This window comes from Phasianus colchicus, chromosome 2 (genome assembly GCF_987193195.1).
Source record: "Phasianus colchicus chromosome 2, bPhaCol1.hap1.1, whole genome shotgun sequence".
Classification (NCBI taxonomy): domain Eukaryota; kingdom Metazoa; phylum Chordata; class Aves; order Galliformes; family Phasianidae; genus Phasianus; species Phasianus colchicus.
Genome location: NC_143437.1, coordinates 66,858,414 through 66,876,378, shown reverse-complemented (window position 1 = coordinate 66,876,378; position 17,965 = coordinate 66,858,414). Strand labels below are relative to the sequence as shown.

General features: G+C 35.6%; 1 protein-coding gene across 9 annotated transcripts in view; it reads left to right on the top strand.

Annotated features, from left to right (window-relative positions):
* ARMC2 (armadillo repeat containing 2) overlaps positions 1–17,965 on the top strand; it is a 98,071-nt gene that overhangs the window by 34,108 nt on the left and 45,998 nt on the right. For all 9 annotated transcript variants that reach the window (XR_016464418.1, XM_090135902.1, XM_090135903.1 and 6 more), the window contains 4 exons: positions 1,465–1,686; positions 2,812–2,884; positions 4,832–5,000; positions 6,209–6,416. Coding sequence is in view for 8 of the 9 variants with exons in the window: in XM_090135902.1 (XP_089992028.1) it covers positions 1,493–1,686; positions 2,812–2,884; positions 4,832–5,000; positions 6,209–6,416 (644 nt within the window). In the remaining variant the exon portion in view is untranslated. The remainder of the gene's footprint in view (positions 1–1,464; positions 1,687–2,811; positions 2,885–4,831; positions 5,001–6,208; positions 6,417–17,965) is intronic.

Here is a 17,965-nt window from a genome sequence, read left to right as displayed (position 1 = left end):
GGCTCCTGATCTGTTCCTGTTTTGCTGTTCTGCATGCTGAAATGAAAGACATTGGTGCACTACTTCTTAATGTCCAATTTGACCTTGTGTAGTTAACCTGAGTGGGTTGTATTGTGTATTAATTAAAGAGACTGCCAGCATGTGCACACCCTGAAAGAAAGAAAAGGCAGCTGGAAACTTAAAATTGTGGATAGGAAGAAATGAACTAAGAGACTAGAGAAATAGGGTTTTTTCTCCATGGTTCCTTCCAGTACTTGAGCGAAGCTTATAAGCTGGAGCAGGACTGATGTTTTTAGGCAGGTAGATAGTGGTAGGACAAGGGGGGATGGTTTTAAACTAAGAGAGGAGAGAGTTAGGTTAGATGTTAGGAAGAACCGTCTTTACTGAGAAGGCAGTGAGCCTCAGGCAGAGGCTGCCCATAGAAGCTGTGGGTGCCCCATCCCTAGAGGTGCTCAAGGCCAGATTGGATGGGACCTAGGCAGCTGAGCTGGGGAGTGGCAGCCCTGATCATTGCAGGGAGTTGGAACTGGGTAGGTTTTAAGGACCCTTTCCACTGCAGCCATTTTATGATAGTTCAGAAATAAACAGGAAAGCAGTATCTGATCTACTGTTGGCTCTTTGTCTTAAACAAAGCAAGAGGATAGGAGATAGGGTCTGAGTCAAAGATGGTGCAGAAACATGTTTATGTTTAGGTAAGTTTGAAACACAAAATGAATTTGAATGAATTTGGTCTGGTATTAAATGGGGAGGTTGGTGGCCCTGCATGTGGCAGGGGGGTTGGCGATTCATGATCCTTGAAATCCCTTCCAACCCTGGCCATTCTGTGATTCTGTGAATTTTTGATAGCTTAAAGTTCATGATAGGTTTGCTGCAAAATGACAAGAATGATATCTACAGAGACCTGCACCAGGATAGCCAGTGATTTTGGGGGAGTTTGGGTCTTTGCTTATCAATTACTGATAATCACACCTCAGACTTATTACAAAGCTTTCCTTGGTAAAATCAGTAACTTGCATTGTTTTTTTTTTTTTTCCAAAGTTCATTGGAAATAAAATTTCTCTATTATTGAATTCCTTTTTGGACTACTATATTTTATAAGTATTCAGGTGTTAAGAAATGGATTTTCTTTTGTTTTTGGGAATTCAGCGTTTCGCTGAGAAAACACTGTGGTACTAACATGGCAATTTTTAATTCCCATTGGAAAAATAAAGGTTCTCCACGTCAGATGCTTTCTGCTCTGCTTCTCATTTTCCTACAAAACTGAGAATTAAGGAGGGAAATATGCTATCAATAACTGTTTATTTCCCACCACTTTGTTATTCTCTGATATATATATATATATATTTTTGTAATACCTTAAGGTAGGAGAAATATTAATATGTTAATATTTTGTAACTTAAAAGTTGCATTGCATTCTCTGCCTTTACATGTTGTTCTGTTTTCTTCCTGTACGTTACTTTACAGAGTAAGGCAAGCTTCAAAGAATGAAAACATGGAAAAGCCAGAGCCGTTCTACAAACTTCCAGTGTCAAAGCAGAAGACCAGTTCTGAGATTATAAATGAAGCCAGAAGTGTTCTACGAACACTAAGAACTCAGAGGCCGTTTACACCTGCAGAGGATCAAAGGAAACTTTTTGGATCTGGATCTTCACGGGCTCCTCAAAATAGACCTCCTTCGGTTTTTAGGTACAGTGACTTTCAGATTTTTCAAACATCCTTTAGCAGCATGATTTGAATCTGTAATTATGTTTCTGGTGATTTTTCTCCTCTGTTAATCTGTATTCCTAATCTCATTCTTTGCCTTTTTCTAATGATGCTTACTGATGGCGTTAATCTGCATGTCTCAGAAGTTCCTGTGGATTAGAGCTACCAGAAGCAGTCGTTACACTAGTTTTGTATGCAGAGAATAGTGTAAAAAATATGGTCTGTAACACACCTTTCTTTTTAAGACAATATTTTAAAAATTGAATAATTTGTATATTTTTCTCTAGAAACTGAGGAAGCATGTTTATTTCATCATAAACTGTTTGTGTTTCAGCACTTCTTTAGATCTCTTAAATACAAAATTATAGCTCTTGAAATTAAAAAATGCTTACCTTTAAACAGACTTTTAGTACTAAAGTATTTCTTTCATATCTATGTATGACTTTACTACCTAACATGATTCACAGAATGCAATAGGTCTCTGTCTTTTTACAAAAGAAAAAAACTCTTGTACATTGGGCTTTGGATATGATCTTTGATATTTTCTCTCACTCTCTCTCTCTCTCTCTCTCTCTTTTTTTTTTTCTTTAAATCTGTCTCCCCATTCATTTTTCAACTCTCCTTGTATGACAATTATTTAATGGCTGTATGGAGGATATATCAGCTCTATTTGTAGTGTTACGTGTGAGGCATGCCAGAAATGATGCTAACCCATGTCTGAATTGTGATACAAGTCAGTCAGTGGCCATACTGTGTTCAGGCACTCTACAACTCTTATGTTTCATGTTACATAGTGTGCCCTTACATAAGACAAGAACCTGAGAATGACTTGGCTGTTTATTGACGATCAGGTAATAAGATAGCTCAGGCTGGCATCCATGATTGTTCTATGTATGTGCTACAGCAAGGAGTGTGCTCATGCCTGTACATACCTGAGTTTTCTGCCCTGCAATGTTCTGCAGCTTATGTCAGATAGCTTGGGTGCTAACCACAGTTGTGTTTTTGCATGAAGTTAGGCTTATATTAGAGAACTGTTACAGATGTGTATGAAATAAACTGTATTGTGGTATCTGCTTTATTAATTTATAATTAATTTCTTTATCCTAGTCTTCATGCTTCCAGTTTTGATTTGGCTGAATCAAGACCTGCTTCTGGTGTTCGTCTTAGCCCATTGGATTATGTGAGTGCTCTGGATGTAATTCTATGCAATGCTGACATAAAAATATGTAAGAATTTATGCAGTGCGATGTAATTCTGGAATTTGATATTGTTGAAATAGGTTGGAGAGAAAAAGAAGTCTGTCATAATATTAGTCTCAGACTTATAAAGTCAGCTTTATCATTTTTTAAAAATGAAGCTGGAAATAATGGCAACTATACCAATTGCATCAAAATTATAAGTGACATTAACAAGAATTAGAAATTGAAAACTTTAGTCAGCTTTCTCATTTAAGATTACTAAAATACAGAAGGTCACAAGCATCAATATGAGTCAACAATGTGACCTTGCTGAGTGGCATTCTGGTCTGCTTTAAGAAGGATGTTGCTGGCAGAATGAGGGAGGTGGTCCTTCCCCTCTGTTCAGCACTAGCAGGACTGCACCTGGAGTGCTGGCTCCAGTTCTAGGATCCTTAGTAAAACAGTAGTACAGAGCATCTGAAAAGTTGGTCCAGTTAAACCCACAGATATAATGAAGGGACTGAAGCACTTCTCCTATAAGAAAAGGCTGAGAGTGATGTAACAGTTCACTGTAGAGAAGAGAAGGCTCAGCGGGCTTCCATCAATGTATATAAATACCTGAAGGGTAGGGTGCAAAGTGGACAGAACCAGGCTTTTCTCAGCCATACTCAGTACCAGTGGTGTCAGGACAAGAGGCATCAGGCACATACTGAAACACAGAAGGATTCCTCTGAACATCAGAAAGCACTTCTGTGCTGGGCAGGTGACAGAGCACTGGCAGAGATTGCCCGGAGAGGTAGTGGAGTCTCCTGCTTGGTAAGATTCAAAAGAAATATAATACTGTCACAATTGTTTGTTTCATGTCCAGAAGAAGAAAGTGTGCTAAAACAATGAAGTATGCTTGCTGTATATATCGTTTCTTAGGTGGTATATTAAATGTGGTGTTTCATGGGAAAGTAGGAAAAAAATCCTCAACAATTTCCAAGAAATGTCGTATCTTAGTAATTTTGATAAAGTAATAGAGTGTTTACATCAATAAGATTAAAAATACCATATCTACTTGTAGAAGAAGTGTATATAAATTCAGATTTAAACACTGGTATTAAATTTTTGTTTAGTATGTGTGTGAGTGGGTGGAAAAAAAGGAAGGCTTTTTGCACTGATTATATCAGTAGTTAAGCTATCTTTTTCACACACTGTAAATGTAGAGCTTGTTGTAGTTGTGGTCGCTGTGGGGGTGGTAGGGTCTCACCTCTTGGGCTCTCTTCACTTAAGCTCCCAAGGGTTAAACTGAAAACTTTCAAATGGATTCTTTATTGAAGGAAAAAAAAAAAAAAAAGGTAGAGAACCCAGCTATTGAATGGTAATATATTTATGTAAAGCATGGAAAAGATTTTAGATGTTTGGAGCGTTGATCGTATACTCTAAGATGCAAGATACTGACATGAATAAAATAAGAACTTGCATGTTTCTGGATCTGCATGACTTGTCACAGTGTGATAGGAAGTGGTGTATGTGATAGGAACATGTTTGAAGTGTTTTGGAAATGCTACTTTAGCTCTCAAAAAGAAATCATAAAGAAGGGATTTGTCTCTAGAGTCGCACACTGCAGATAATGTTAAATGAGTATTTCTGAGGGAAAGCATTTCAAATTTCAGTTACTCTACTGAACAGCTTAGGTTAGTTAGTTAGTTTCTGTCTGTTTTTTTGCATCCCCAGGTGTTTGCTTTTAAATAGCTTTCTGGGGCAATATTAGTAGAAGTGCTCTGGATTTTTCAGCGAAATGTTATCTTTAGATTTTGGATGTGTTTTCTTCATAAGTAAACCCATGTAACTTACTATTCTATTCTGAATATACCTCTTTTCATATATATTTTTTTAATGTTTTGCTTAAACAAAAAAAAAATGAAATGGTGCTTTTATCAAAATTTCTTTTATCTTTATGACAGAAGCCAGTACTAGTCATTTCATCGAAGGATGAAGATTCTTCTGTTTCCCTTCCAAAGCCTGCAGTGGATGCTGCAGAGGTTAGGAAAATCAGCAATGCTAAGGCACAGTTATTTAGAAGAACTTCTCAGGGAGATGCCTTTCCTGCTAAAATGGCTCCACTGGATCACCGTAAGAGTCTTACTTCCTACAAATATAACTGTATGATGTGTTTTGATATCATATTAATTATCATTTTAAAGAACCGTCAAGTCCTTTCAGAGCAAATTTTAAAAATACTGAATGGCTTAAAGCCAGTCCTGAATATATGATTTCCAAAAATGGTACCGGATTTCATTTCTAAAAACAAGTTGGAAGACTCTCAGATGCCTTTTTTTTCCTATTGGTTTTTAAGTAATTGAGGCTTTTTCCTGAAAGGTTTCTTCAGTGGGTTAAATGATGAGTAAATGCTGAAATAGTTAAAGAGATAATGAGATGGCGTCTTCTAAGGAGATTCTTTGGTGGATTCTTGAGCGTAAAAGGAAGAGTAAATAGGAGTAATAAGTCTTGACAGGTCTCCAGCTACATCATATTTAGTGTTAAGTTCATTAGTGGAGACTTAATAAAGGTCACTAAACATGTTGCTTAAGTCATTTTCTGTCTGCAGGAAAATTACTTTTGTGATCTTGATTTCCTGCACACTAACTCATTATGGAATGTGCTAGAACGCTGTCTTTAATGAAGACTCATTTACAAAAATGGCAATTCTTCCGTTGCCTGGGATTGTTACTTTATATGATAAATTGAAGATCACTTTTAAAATCTTATTGCAAAATAAGTCTTATGCAAAAAGTACTAAATTTTACTGTGTTACTGTGTACCTCTTTTACAAGAATCCATTAGCCCTGATATATTGATGCTACTAATTGAAGAAGTTGAGAACCTAATGTAGCTCTACCTCTTATTGTCTGTTCTGGTCATTCTGGTGTCTTGTAAATGTTTATGTAGCATTTGATTTCTTCAGTTTCTTTTCATAATGGGTAGATACTGAGGTACAAGATTGCCAGTTACCTTTTGCTTGCCTTCATAATATTTAGAAACTGAAAAATAATCACTTCTTTTACGAGGTACAATCCTCCTGTCTGTAAAGGGGAAATAAAAAAAAGTTGAAAGATTGAAAACATAAAGTAAAAATAAAGTTACACCTTAAAGGAGTGATGTTCATAAAAATACTTTGAATGCTTTGCTGAAAATAGTCTCAAGTGCTCTCACTTTTCAAACTGATGCGAGAAAATTTTGATACTGTAACATGAGAAACAAGTAGTTCATTTTGAGCTCCCTCCTGTGTATTTATTGTGTAAGAACACTCCTACAAAATATATTTTCTTTGTCTTTTTCAGATGAAGAGAAGCTTGATTGTGAAGAACCAGCTATGATGAGTAGTCTTCATGGAACTAATGATAACTGCTTAGCAGAGCAAAGGGCATACATACCATTTAATGACAAAAGCGGACAATTAATTTGTAATGAGCATAGTGGTAAACCGGAAAGGGAAGATGTTCTAAAAGGCACAGCAGGAAAACTTTTATTTCAGCTAAAAGGTGAAAGGTCAGTATTGTTTGAGTATGGTAATGTGCTATTTCCACACAACCTTTCTTTCTAGTCACTCTATTGTGTGAGTATCAAAATGTTTCGAATTGATGGAATGTTAAGGTAGCACTAAAACATTAAAAGAAAACTTTGTTCACATTACTAGACAAGATATTCTTAAGTTTCTATAGTCAAAAGACTGATTTGTCCAAAAATTGTAGATAGGGACAAAATGTACAAGTATGTACGAAAACTATTTTTTTTTCATCATCATCATCTCAAAACTAACTCTTCTAGTAATTGTATTTAAAATATTCGAGTTTAAATTCAATTATTTTTTTCCTAGTTCGAGCCTGTTGTTTTAAGATACTGCATGTTCTTGCCTCATCTCTGTTGATGAGTAGAGGTAAGATTTCAGTTCTGGCTTTGAGGATATATGTTCATACATTAAAATAAGCTTAAACTCATTGGAAATGCAGGCAGATTTTTATATTTTGTGGGCTTTGAATTTTTTTTAATTCTTTTTTTTTCCGTGATCAGGCAGCTGTAACAGATTCATTAATCTTTTATGTGTACTTAGTCTGATTTTATTGAACCTAGATTATATCCATTCTGTAATTCAGAAGTCATTTTTTTTCTTTCTTTAATTCAGATCTGAACTCTTGCATGGGGAGGAACGTTGCACTTTGTGATCAGTAGATGTATTGATTGCTGCAATAGTAGCTGGGCACACAGCTGTGAATAGTATTGACAGATCTAACAATCTCTAAAGTAAAGAATAAATAACACTTAAACTTCATAACACATTCCATAACACATCCCATAATCAATTGGTCACTGTTTAAAATAAATATTTGCCAGTAAATATCTTCTTTCTAGCTCATCATTAGGCTTAAGAAGAAATTATTTTTCTGGATATTCTAATGCTTCTTATATATTAAGGAGAATTTTCTTAAAGTTATAAAATAAAAAGCCTTTCATTAATTTACTTGGTGATGATATCAAATACTTCAGAACGTGTTGTCTGCTGAAGATGTTTTAGGAACTGATATGTAGCAGAACTATCATAATGTTCTTCTTTTATATTAAATTGAAAGCAAAATAATAAAAAAGAAGAGATTCTAGAAGACTTGAGACAAGAAGGAGCAAACAAAAAGTTTCATGATTATAAGGGGAGGGAGAAGGATCAGAGCTCAAAGATGGAAAAACCGTGAGTGAATATATGTAAAACTCAAAGAAAGCTTTGGTGTGAAATCATTTTCTCTCATTAAGATCAGTGACCCCAAGGACTTTATAGCTAAAGACTATGAATTATCACACTACATGAGTTACTGTAATTTGACTTTTACTTAGTAAAGCTGTGGCATGAAGTAATTTGGTACAGCAGTTGAAACAGATAGTTACTTAATGGTATCCAAGCATCTCTAGTAAGAAAAGGTCATTTGCTACTTTTACTAACTGGAGAGAATGACCTTTCTTCTGAGTCTTAATTTTAAATCTTGAAGGTCTGCTTAAATAGGTAACTTAGAGTTCATTGTGCATTCCTGCTATCTGTTCATAAGGTATGTGCTTGTCCTTTATAAGCTTGAGAGCTCCACAAGTTTTTGGTTTGGATTTTTTGCTACTTATGCTTGTCACAGTTACCCATTTTGTATGGCATTGTGTGCCATAATCACTGTTTTCCAGTAGTTTGAAGCACAAAAAGTTGTGATTTATACTTTGAAAATAGTTTCAGAGAATTATTGACTTCTGTTTAGAAATATTTTTGTGAGTTGGCAAACAAGACTTGTTGCTGACAAGTTTGCTCATTGCAACATACAGTCTTACAGACACTTTCAGTTCAGATTCTCAGTGTAAGAGAATTTTGAGAACACAGGAAAAAATAGAAAGAGGAAAATGCTGTTTTCAGTTCTTCAAATATCCTTATGCACATTTGAAGGATAGGTTATCAATGTTCATTTTTCATAAATTCCACTTGCTTAATTTCTTTATGACTTATTATGTAATTTTCTGACTCTCATAATTATAGTTAGGATGCTAATGATTCTAACCATAACAAGTGGACTTCTAGTGCTTCTAGCTTGTCATGTATTGTGTTCAAACTAGGGAGAATAATACTAAAGGTAGTTGAATCTAATTGAATTATTTCAATTAGATAGATATCAAAAACAAAAAATGTTTTCTAATCTTGTCCTAAGATTTTTCCAAATCTGTTTTCTTCAAAACAGAAGAATATCATAACATCCTTCTGTCTTTTCTGTGTTGAACACAGCGTCTGTGTTTTGGGTGTGCATACTGTTTGTACTTGAGAAGATAATTTTTGCCAATGCAGCCTAAGAGATCTGCCTGTGCAGCTTATACCCCTGTGCTGGAGGTCACTAAGAGTATTGAGGAACTCATGGTTTTGAATACCAGACATACCTGCAGTACTATAGTGTGCGTGAAAATAATACCAGGTGCTTTTCCTTTAGTAAAGTACAGATGTCCCTCAGGCTGTTTTCCCAACTGTCTCAGCCCAAGCAGTTCATGCCGTTGTATGATGGGTTGTCTCTAGGTAATCTCAGCTGCTCTCATACATTTGAAGTCATTACTAAGACTTATGCCAATTAATGCATTAGTTCAGTACTCACATGATACTACACGAGCCAGGCAGGCTTTCATCTATATCCTTTTCTCAGTTCAGAGATATCATTCATCATCTGACAAAGAATTTGAAAGGTATTGCAAATCTATCCTTCACTATATTTCCTTCAGTTTCTTCTGGATAGGAGTTGTATAGACAAGGTTCCATTCCCATAGAGGGATCATTGCAATAGGGCTTTGGTGTTCTTTCTCAATAGAACATTATATCTACGAGGTGATGGCTGTGATTAAATTACAGCTACTTTTGTGTCATACATACATAAAGCATCTTGTACAAAGTTAAATGATATATTGCACATTATATTCAGGAGCAGACTGAACTTAAAGAAATGTGAAAACTTTATTAGTCCTGTCATCCTTCATTTTAAGCAGTTGTGTAAGCCTCAGTTCTATATTCTAGTGATTTACAAACCCTTGCAGGAATTAAGCATGAGGAAATACAGGAAAAGGTGTCTGAGATTCCTCATTAGGCTTTGCCTGGTTCTCCTATATATATTCCAAAATATTTTTTCTAATAGTTGTTTTTCTGAAACTGTAAAGCATGCAAAAATAGTATGGCAGTTCCCTTGTATTAGTTCTATTACATTTATGTCAAAGGGAACAAGCAGGAAGTGCTTTGTTCAAGCAAGAGGATTGTTCACTTTCCATCTCAAATTCTTTTGTCCCAAGAGCTGGTGGAAAGAAGCAGCACCACTGATGAAGTCACTGCTGCTTTATAAAGGGGCTTTAAACAAACAACAGTGACAAATGAGAAACCTCAAGACTTCTTAGGGAAGAGTTATTTGCCATTTGGTTTACAATAATGTTTTTTTGAATAACCATCTAGTTATAATAGAAAAGGTATGTTAATTTAAGCAGATATGAACATTTTCATGTGTTGCCTCTGGAAAGTAAGGAGGAACTTCTGACAATCATAAGGAAGCTGAGTTTTGTTTATATCTTTATCCAGGCATTGTGTCTTGCCATCTATTGTGATTGCTACAGAAATGAAACTTACAAAATGCTTTCTGCATTCATATATTTCAACAAAAGTGTCACTGGGAATGGCAGATTTGCTGATGAAGAGCAACTGTTTCCCTACTGAGAAAAGATGATTTTTTTTTTTTACTCCTCCTCCAATTTTTCAATATTCTGAAAGCTTAGATGATATTTCAGGGCTCCTTAGAAACACTGATGCCTTCAGCAAGGAAGAGCTTGGTGGCAAACAGTTTACTTCCAAGTGGCCTGATTTGTGCTTCTATTAATTAAAGATTTCTATAAACATCTACAAAAGAACTAGATGGTGCTTACTGAACAACTTCTGCATGATTAGTTTCTCTTTTCTGTGCTTTTTAGAATTCTTGTAAGCTTTATAAGGAAAAAAAAAAAAACCTAAAAAAAAGCTTGTAGACAAATGAATATTAGAAATAATTTCTACCTGATACCTTGATCTGGCTTCAAAATATTCTTTCATTTTCTCCTCGAGGAAGAGGAATTCTACAGAGGAGACAGAATGGATGCTTCTTTCAGGAAAGAAATCTGTTTTGCTCTGTTTGAATTTTTGGAATTAATAGCATTGTATGAATATCAGCTTGTTGTATAGTTTAGCTGATATTGCTGCAGATTATCCAGACTTCCTTCAGGATTTGTCTTTTCTCATTATGTCTGCCCTCATCCTTTTGTGTTCTTATGAAGACATGGAAACAGGAAGCTACTCTACTCCTCAATAATATTATTCTATTTGTGCTTCAGTTCCACTGGCTGTTAAGAGCATTTAAAAAGGAAATAATAAAGTGGTGCAAAAACTTTCACAGGAATTTCTCAAGTGTTTGACAAAGAAAGTGTAATGCTTCCTCCTCCAAGAAGATGTCTGTTTTTATATAGCGTTAGAAGATGTTGAGAGAAAATTGGAAATGAAAAGCTTTTTTTTTATTTTGAGAATAGAAATTATGTAGACTGCTGAAGAAAAGAGCATCAAGCAGCAGTTATCTGTGATATTGACTCATGAAGGAGTCTAGGTTTGTTTTTACTGCCTAGTACAGAAGGAGTCTTTCCACTCTAGTCCTTAAAGTCAGGGTAAGTTATTAGTCTCCACATTTGGGAAACCTAGGTCTTGAGAATCCTTATTACTAATTGAAATTGAGTTGCCAGAGTGGAAGGGTGTGCCATGGAAGGAGTCAAGAAGAAAGGGCAATTCACAGTCTAGGTAAGGCTTTAATAGTACTGAATTTAAAATAAGAATGCTTATGCAAGATTCAGGTAAGATAGATGAAGATGCCATGCTTTCTGGACTGAAATATATTTAGGCTTTTATTTTAGGTGGTTTTTTTTAAAGATTATAATTCATCTATCAGTTGTCTAAAGATACTCTTCCACTAATAAGTACTCTTAAGGGTATTTTTTTTATATTAGGTATAAAATGCAAAGACTGTGAAGAATAAGAAAGATAAGGATAAAGTGTTTTAATCATCTTCTATTATTCTTGTAAACCATACTATTTAACATGTACACAAAGTTCTTTAGTAGCCTGTATAAACAGAATGCTTTATTCTTTTTGTTGCTGGAGCTGTCGTAAGTAATGGACTCTGCTCATGATTGTTTTTATAGAGGAATTGTTATTTGTTCATCTTCAGGATGACTCAGAGTGTAGTTGGCCTGTTTGTCGACACACTCTTGCAAATTATGTTACCTTTGTACTATTATCTTTTCTCTTATCAATGGTATCAGAATCTCAGGTACAGTTTTCACTCCTTTTCTTCTTTTGTCTTTTCTGGTGGTAAAATAATTTCAGGACATTTGTATCATCAAGTACACTTTTCAATTATTTATATGCAATTGAAAATTGTAACCAAGAAACAGGACTGAGTGGAGATCTATCTAATTGGTTTAATACTCTAAATTATGCTTATTTTAGCTGTCTGCAAGTAATACACTATGTCCTTTATGTTTACTAAAAGAAAAGTAGTCTTTAAAAATTGGGCTGTTATTCTTTTTTTCTTTGAGGCATATTTATTGCTTGTTTCTTTCTTGTGTTTATATCTACAGTGTTTGTCTCCTGAGGTGACATTATGGAAAGTTTAGTAGTTGAGCTAAATAGAAATACATTCTCATAAGTAGCTCAGTGAAGTAGCACTTTGTATAAAAAGATAGTATCTTTCAGGTACTATGTTATGGGTTGGGAGGAAATCACCTTGTTTAAAATAAAACAAAGTGAAAACCATACTCCCTCTTCAACCAATGAGTGACAACACAGAAAACTTTTGGCAACATAAAATATCTGGATAGTATAATTAAGTGATAATAAATAGATTAATAGGAAATGCAAATATTAATTGGCACATGGGAATTTTTTCTATCAGAATGAATAGTGAAGCAAAATATTCTTTTTTCTGATTCTGCCAAAAGATAAAAACAATTCCTATTAGTTGCTTAGTTTCAAAATATCAATTGGATTTTTTAGTGAACAAGATTTGCATAACATACAGTGTTTTTTACATGTATAATCTGAATAGTTTAAGTACCTATGTAACTGGTCTTATCCTTCAAGTTGGTTTTTTATTTTTTTTTTCTTAAATGCTTTTTTAAAACATTGTAAGGCCATCTTCATGTTAAGACAAGAATTACAGCAGACTACATGGCTGGAGAGACAGGCTGAATTTCTGGTCCATTTTTTTTTGTAATATTCACAATGTTTAGAAGATTGATTTCACTATGGAGTATACCTGTTTTTATTACAAGGCTTCAAGTAGAGTGTGTGTGAGTCTTGATCAAGTAAAACTGAGAGCCTTGGTGTGTGGTACTGTGTTGTCTTGTTTTGTTGTTTTTGTTTTGCTTTAGTGGTGTTTTGGTTGTTTTTTTTTTATTTATTATTTTTATTTTTATTTCTCCCCAGGGTGTCAAATTCTGATTGTATTTCAACTGTGTGAAATTTGAGTTGAACTATGGATATTAATTGGTGCTCTATTGCTGGAATACTGAGTGCCCACATTGGCCCCCTTGTATAATTTTCTGGTCTAGTCCTCTTGACTACTGCTTTTCTGTCTGAGTGATTTGAGTGGTTCTGCTTCAAACTCAAAATGTGAAATTTTAGCAGTTTTCCATTGCAATGGAAAAACTATTGTTTTGCATCTTAACCTCTAAGTTACCATTGTCTTCATGAAGCACTCACATTAGAAGAAGGGTCTGGTTGGTATTTTTTGATGTTGGTTTTTTTGTTGTTGTTGTTTTTATAATGGATAGCTTTTCTAATTGTATATCTATAAGAAGCAAGGATAATGATCTTGAATAGTTGGCTTGCAAAGTATAATCACCCCAATGGAAGTTAGATTTAAGTGGTGCACATTTATTGAATCTTGGGGAAAACATGCAGGACTTAGTACATAGTTTCCCTATAAACATCAACAGCTCTAAGAGCAGTGCTGGACTGTTTAGCATCTAACCCATTTCTGCCTGAAGATAACTTTTCGATTTAATGAATATTCTAGCACAGATGGACAATATTGTTCACTGCCAGTGTGACTGAGCCTTGTGTGAAATAAACATACAGCGCACATATACACTTCTGAGTTGCTTCTTTTCTTAATGTTTACTCAGTAAAATTTGTAGCATCTCTTCTGAATCAAATTTGCAACTGTTGATTTAATGTTTTGTGCAGCTGTAGCCCTTCAATTTTTCCTGACATCCAGAAGCCTTAAAAAAGTTGCCCTTCCTCTAGGATAAAGGGGGAACATTCTTGTGTTCTGAAGGCTTAAGCACCTTATCTGATAGAAGCGTTCAGTTTTTCTGTCAGTGTACCACAGCTAAACAGGAAATTGTCAGATATATGCATTATTTATTTCTAATACTGATAGAAAATATCAGTGCTGTGTTTCATATCTACAAATGCTGTGCATGGATTTAACATGAATTCATTTTTCAGCAGTGTTTTTCTTGGAGGTTTGTACACTTCGTTGGGGAGGGGGAAATATCAGGTATTTAAAATTGGTGGATCATCTATGGTAGGTCTACAGTGACATTGAAGTATTTTTTTAGAACCTGAATATCCTGATATTCTGCTTGTTATACACATCAACAAAGAAGTTTTTGGAGGGAGTTTCCTATTGTCTAGTAAGGGAAGCATGTGTGTGTCTCCTGAGCAATTCCAGTTCCTCTTACTCAGAAAATTATTACAGGTGGTAATAATTTACTGATGTAGTTTATATTTGGTGCTAACATAACCTATCCTTTTTGCTTTCAGGACCTCATGTATCTTTAAGTTTGGAGACACAGACCCCTTCCCTTGATTCAAGATCTCTTTTCAATGCACTTGTGTGCACCAAGCTCCCTGTCTCTCATTTCTGGTTCTGCAAAAGTACTTCGGTCTGCTGTGAACATAGGAGAGCCTTTATTCTTAGCCTGCTTAAGAAAATATCCCTTTATCATTGGATAGGGGAGCAGAAAAGTTTCAGGTTCTTACAGGAGGTCCTTCTGTTTTCTTTAAGGACAAGATGACTTTTTTTTACTGGCTTTATATTTTTCTCTAGGGGAGTATCAAAGAGTTTATCTTTCAGAGAGTTGTGTTTACCAAAGCTATTTGTCTGTGAGGTGTTTCCCTAAGCCATATTTTCCACAATTAGATCTACTTAGCAAACATTAGACATTAGATGTAGCATTCTTCTTATGTAGTCGACAAGAACAGGCACTCAAAAGAAGAAAACTAGTTTACTTACCCATGGATGTTCTTATTAATAACTTATTGGTTTTGTATTAGTTTCCCAGCATATCCTTACAGTTTTTCCATTTATAGCCCATACAGAAATTTGGAATCTTTGGTTGAAAGGAAAATGTAGACTTGCTTAAATATTTAAATGATCTTTGTCAGTAGAAGGTATGTTGTCCTGTATACTGCTAGCATTAAAAATAAACCTGAATTATAGTGTAGATGTAATCTCGCTCTGAACAGATAGGCCAGTAACATGTCAAACAGTCTTTCTAAAATGGCATAACTGTTTGAAGATTACCCACTACTGGGAGAGACAGCTGTGATCAATTCTGGCAGGAATCCCTCTGTGCTTCATAGCCCATCTAATACCTCTGGCTTGCCTGAATGGGCTGCCAGGATCTGCTTAGCATTGCTCTGAATCTGGTCTTCTCATTACTTAGAACCAAGGATTCTTGGTTTTGGATGTAGCTATATCAAGTCTGACTTCGCAGTGTATGCAATGCATACATTTGTTTAGTGTTTTTACTTATATATAAACAGTCTGCATCTTATTTCATTGCCTATTCTACTTTCAGAGCTTAAAAAAAGTTTGATTTTCTTCTGGATATTTGAAGGCGAGGTTTTGGCTACTGTAAGTTAGCATTGAGGCCAATGTAAGCAGGTGAGTGATAAGTCATCTTTCGTGTGGCAGCAGCATAGACTAGGGCTTATTATCAGGAAAGAACTTCTAAAGAGAAATCTATCTGTGAGGGTCCATACTTACAAGTTTTATGATGTCTTTTCATACACTATAAAGAGTAGTTGAAGGTGAGCCTTTGGACAAACTAGATGATGTTTTGTTTCATATTTTTATGAAGTGTGTGTAAAATGCATGTAAATTTTAGTGTTACTGTATATTCTGCAGATGGCACCTTGAGCAGACAGTGTAGTGTTTGTTTTTCCAAGCTGTCTTCTAAGTTGCCTTGTCTGGACTAAATGTTGCTGATGTTTGAGATTTACTAATATTCTGAATATTTTGTATGGAGCTGAGGGAAGGACAATATTGTTTTGTTAGTCAGTCTCCAGAAACTCCTTGCATGTTAATTTCTTCAGTTTTTGTCAGTAGAAACCAATTTGGTTCTTTTGAAATCTTAACATACCACTTGCCTCCTAAGAGTTATTCTTATGCAGTCACATAGAATTCACAACAAAAGATGTTTATAAATGCAAAGTTAAAGGGTGCTCTGTGGAATCTAGTTGTCTTCCAGATCACGTAAGTTGATAGTTCATCTTAATTTCCTTGATTAAAAATGGAAAAAATAAATACTTCTATACCCCAGCTAGTGTCAGCTTTGTATGACTTCCTTACAGCACTTGCCCAGAGCATGCTATCTATGTGCTGTATGTGTGGTAATAGCTCACTGCCTTCACAAGACTCTGTTGAGATTCTGTCTTGCAGGGGATAGTTTACCTGGGTGCAAGAAGAGCGGCTCATAATTTCTAGGGGAACAGAGATGCATGAGATTTTGGCACTTGCAGAAATGGATAGTGAGGGGCTTACAGCCTTTTCCATACCCACTCTTGCTCATCCCCAATTATTCCTACTATTTGAACACACCCTCATCCTCCATCCTTTACTGCATTACCTCAGTTACTGCATTCCTCTCTTTTTCCATTTCCATATTTTTTTTTTTTAGTTTTTTCTAACAAAGTTTTTAGAATATATAGTTGTTACAAGGACTTCATCATGATGAGAGGGCATGGAGATGATCACAGAGTTTTCTTTCTAGTTGAGCTTTGGTACCTCACTGATCAAACATACTTGTTAGAGACAGTTCTGTGGAGAAGCACGAACGTATGTTAGTATTGTGCTGTATGCCTCACTTAAGTAGCAGCTAAGTGATGACTGGTGCACCAGGACTACTTCTGTACTACTGACTAATAGCAGCAAAAGAGGACTCTATCTTGGACTTGATGGCCAACTACTGATGTGATTTATGTTAATACAATGAAAGGATTTTTTTAGCCCCTTCCCTCTCCCATGTAAAGTACCAGCTGGTAATGTCCCTGTCCCTGCTTATCTCTCCTCCACGTCAAGGCCTTTGTCAAGGAGAGTGCTACCTCTCTTGGGCCAAAACCACCACAGAGGCTATGCTAATGGTTTAACTGTGTGGAGAGCTGTGTCCCAAACCTCAGACCCGTTGTCAGACTCCTTTGTTTTACAAGCAAAGAGGCAACCAGTTTCTGAGACATATAAGGTCCCACGGTATGAGGAAGGAATTCAAGCACTGTTTCTTTGTTGGACCCTTACATTTACATTTGTGAGCCAGACTTTGCTGACATAAACAGCATCTTTAGAGAGAGGTAGCCTAATTCTTTGCCTCCAGGATGCAGTTATTAGAAACGTGTTTCCTGGAGTGCCATTAACAGAGGATCATAGTTAGAGCATGCAAATGTATAAGTGTAGTTTCTGAATGAACGCTGCTTTCAATTCAGTATATATTGTTCTGCAGAGGAAAAATACCACTGCTGCAGTTCTGGCTCATGTTCTTTTTGGAAGTCATCATAGTCTGAGTACATTCAAGAAAGCAGTGTTCCTTGTATGAGAGGGATAGAGATGAACCAGTTGTCAAGTTATTTCTCTTCTGTAAATCATCAGAGTCTGTCAGTTGATTTTCTTGATGAGTCCCTTCTCAGCTGATCAGATTTCTGCCAATTGACTTTGTTTCCAAGGCAACCACTCTCTTGACAAGCCAGCTCCCTTCAATATTAGGTAACTTATTTCTTAGAGTAGGTTGATTACATTTTAACTGCAAAGTTCTTAACAAGATCTTGCTACTTAAGTTTCAATCTTACATGAAAATAGAAAGATAACAAAGAAGCAAAAGTCTCTGACTAAAATGGAGTTGACAGTGTGGTAAAGATACATAAAAGAGATTTTATACTCTCACAAAACTCATGAATTGTACATATTCCCTGAAGATGAACAGGCCCACTAGTTGCTTGCATTTATGTATATATTCAGAGTATTCTCTTTCTGCAAATAATGAGTTCCTGGTAAGCTAATTAATTTATGAGGACATTTCTCAAGAGTATAGACAAGCTGCCCAGGGAAGTGGTGAAGTCACTGTCCCTGGAGATGTTCAAGAAACATTTAGATGTAGTGCTAAGGGACATGGTTTTGTTTGGAAATATAGGTGGTAGTGGATGGTTGGACTTGATCTTGGAGATCTTCTCCAATCTTGGTGATTCTATGAACACCAGC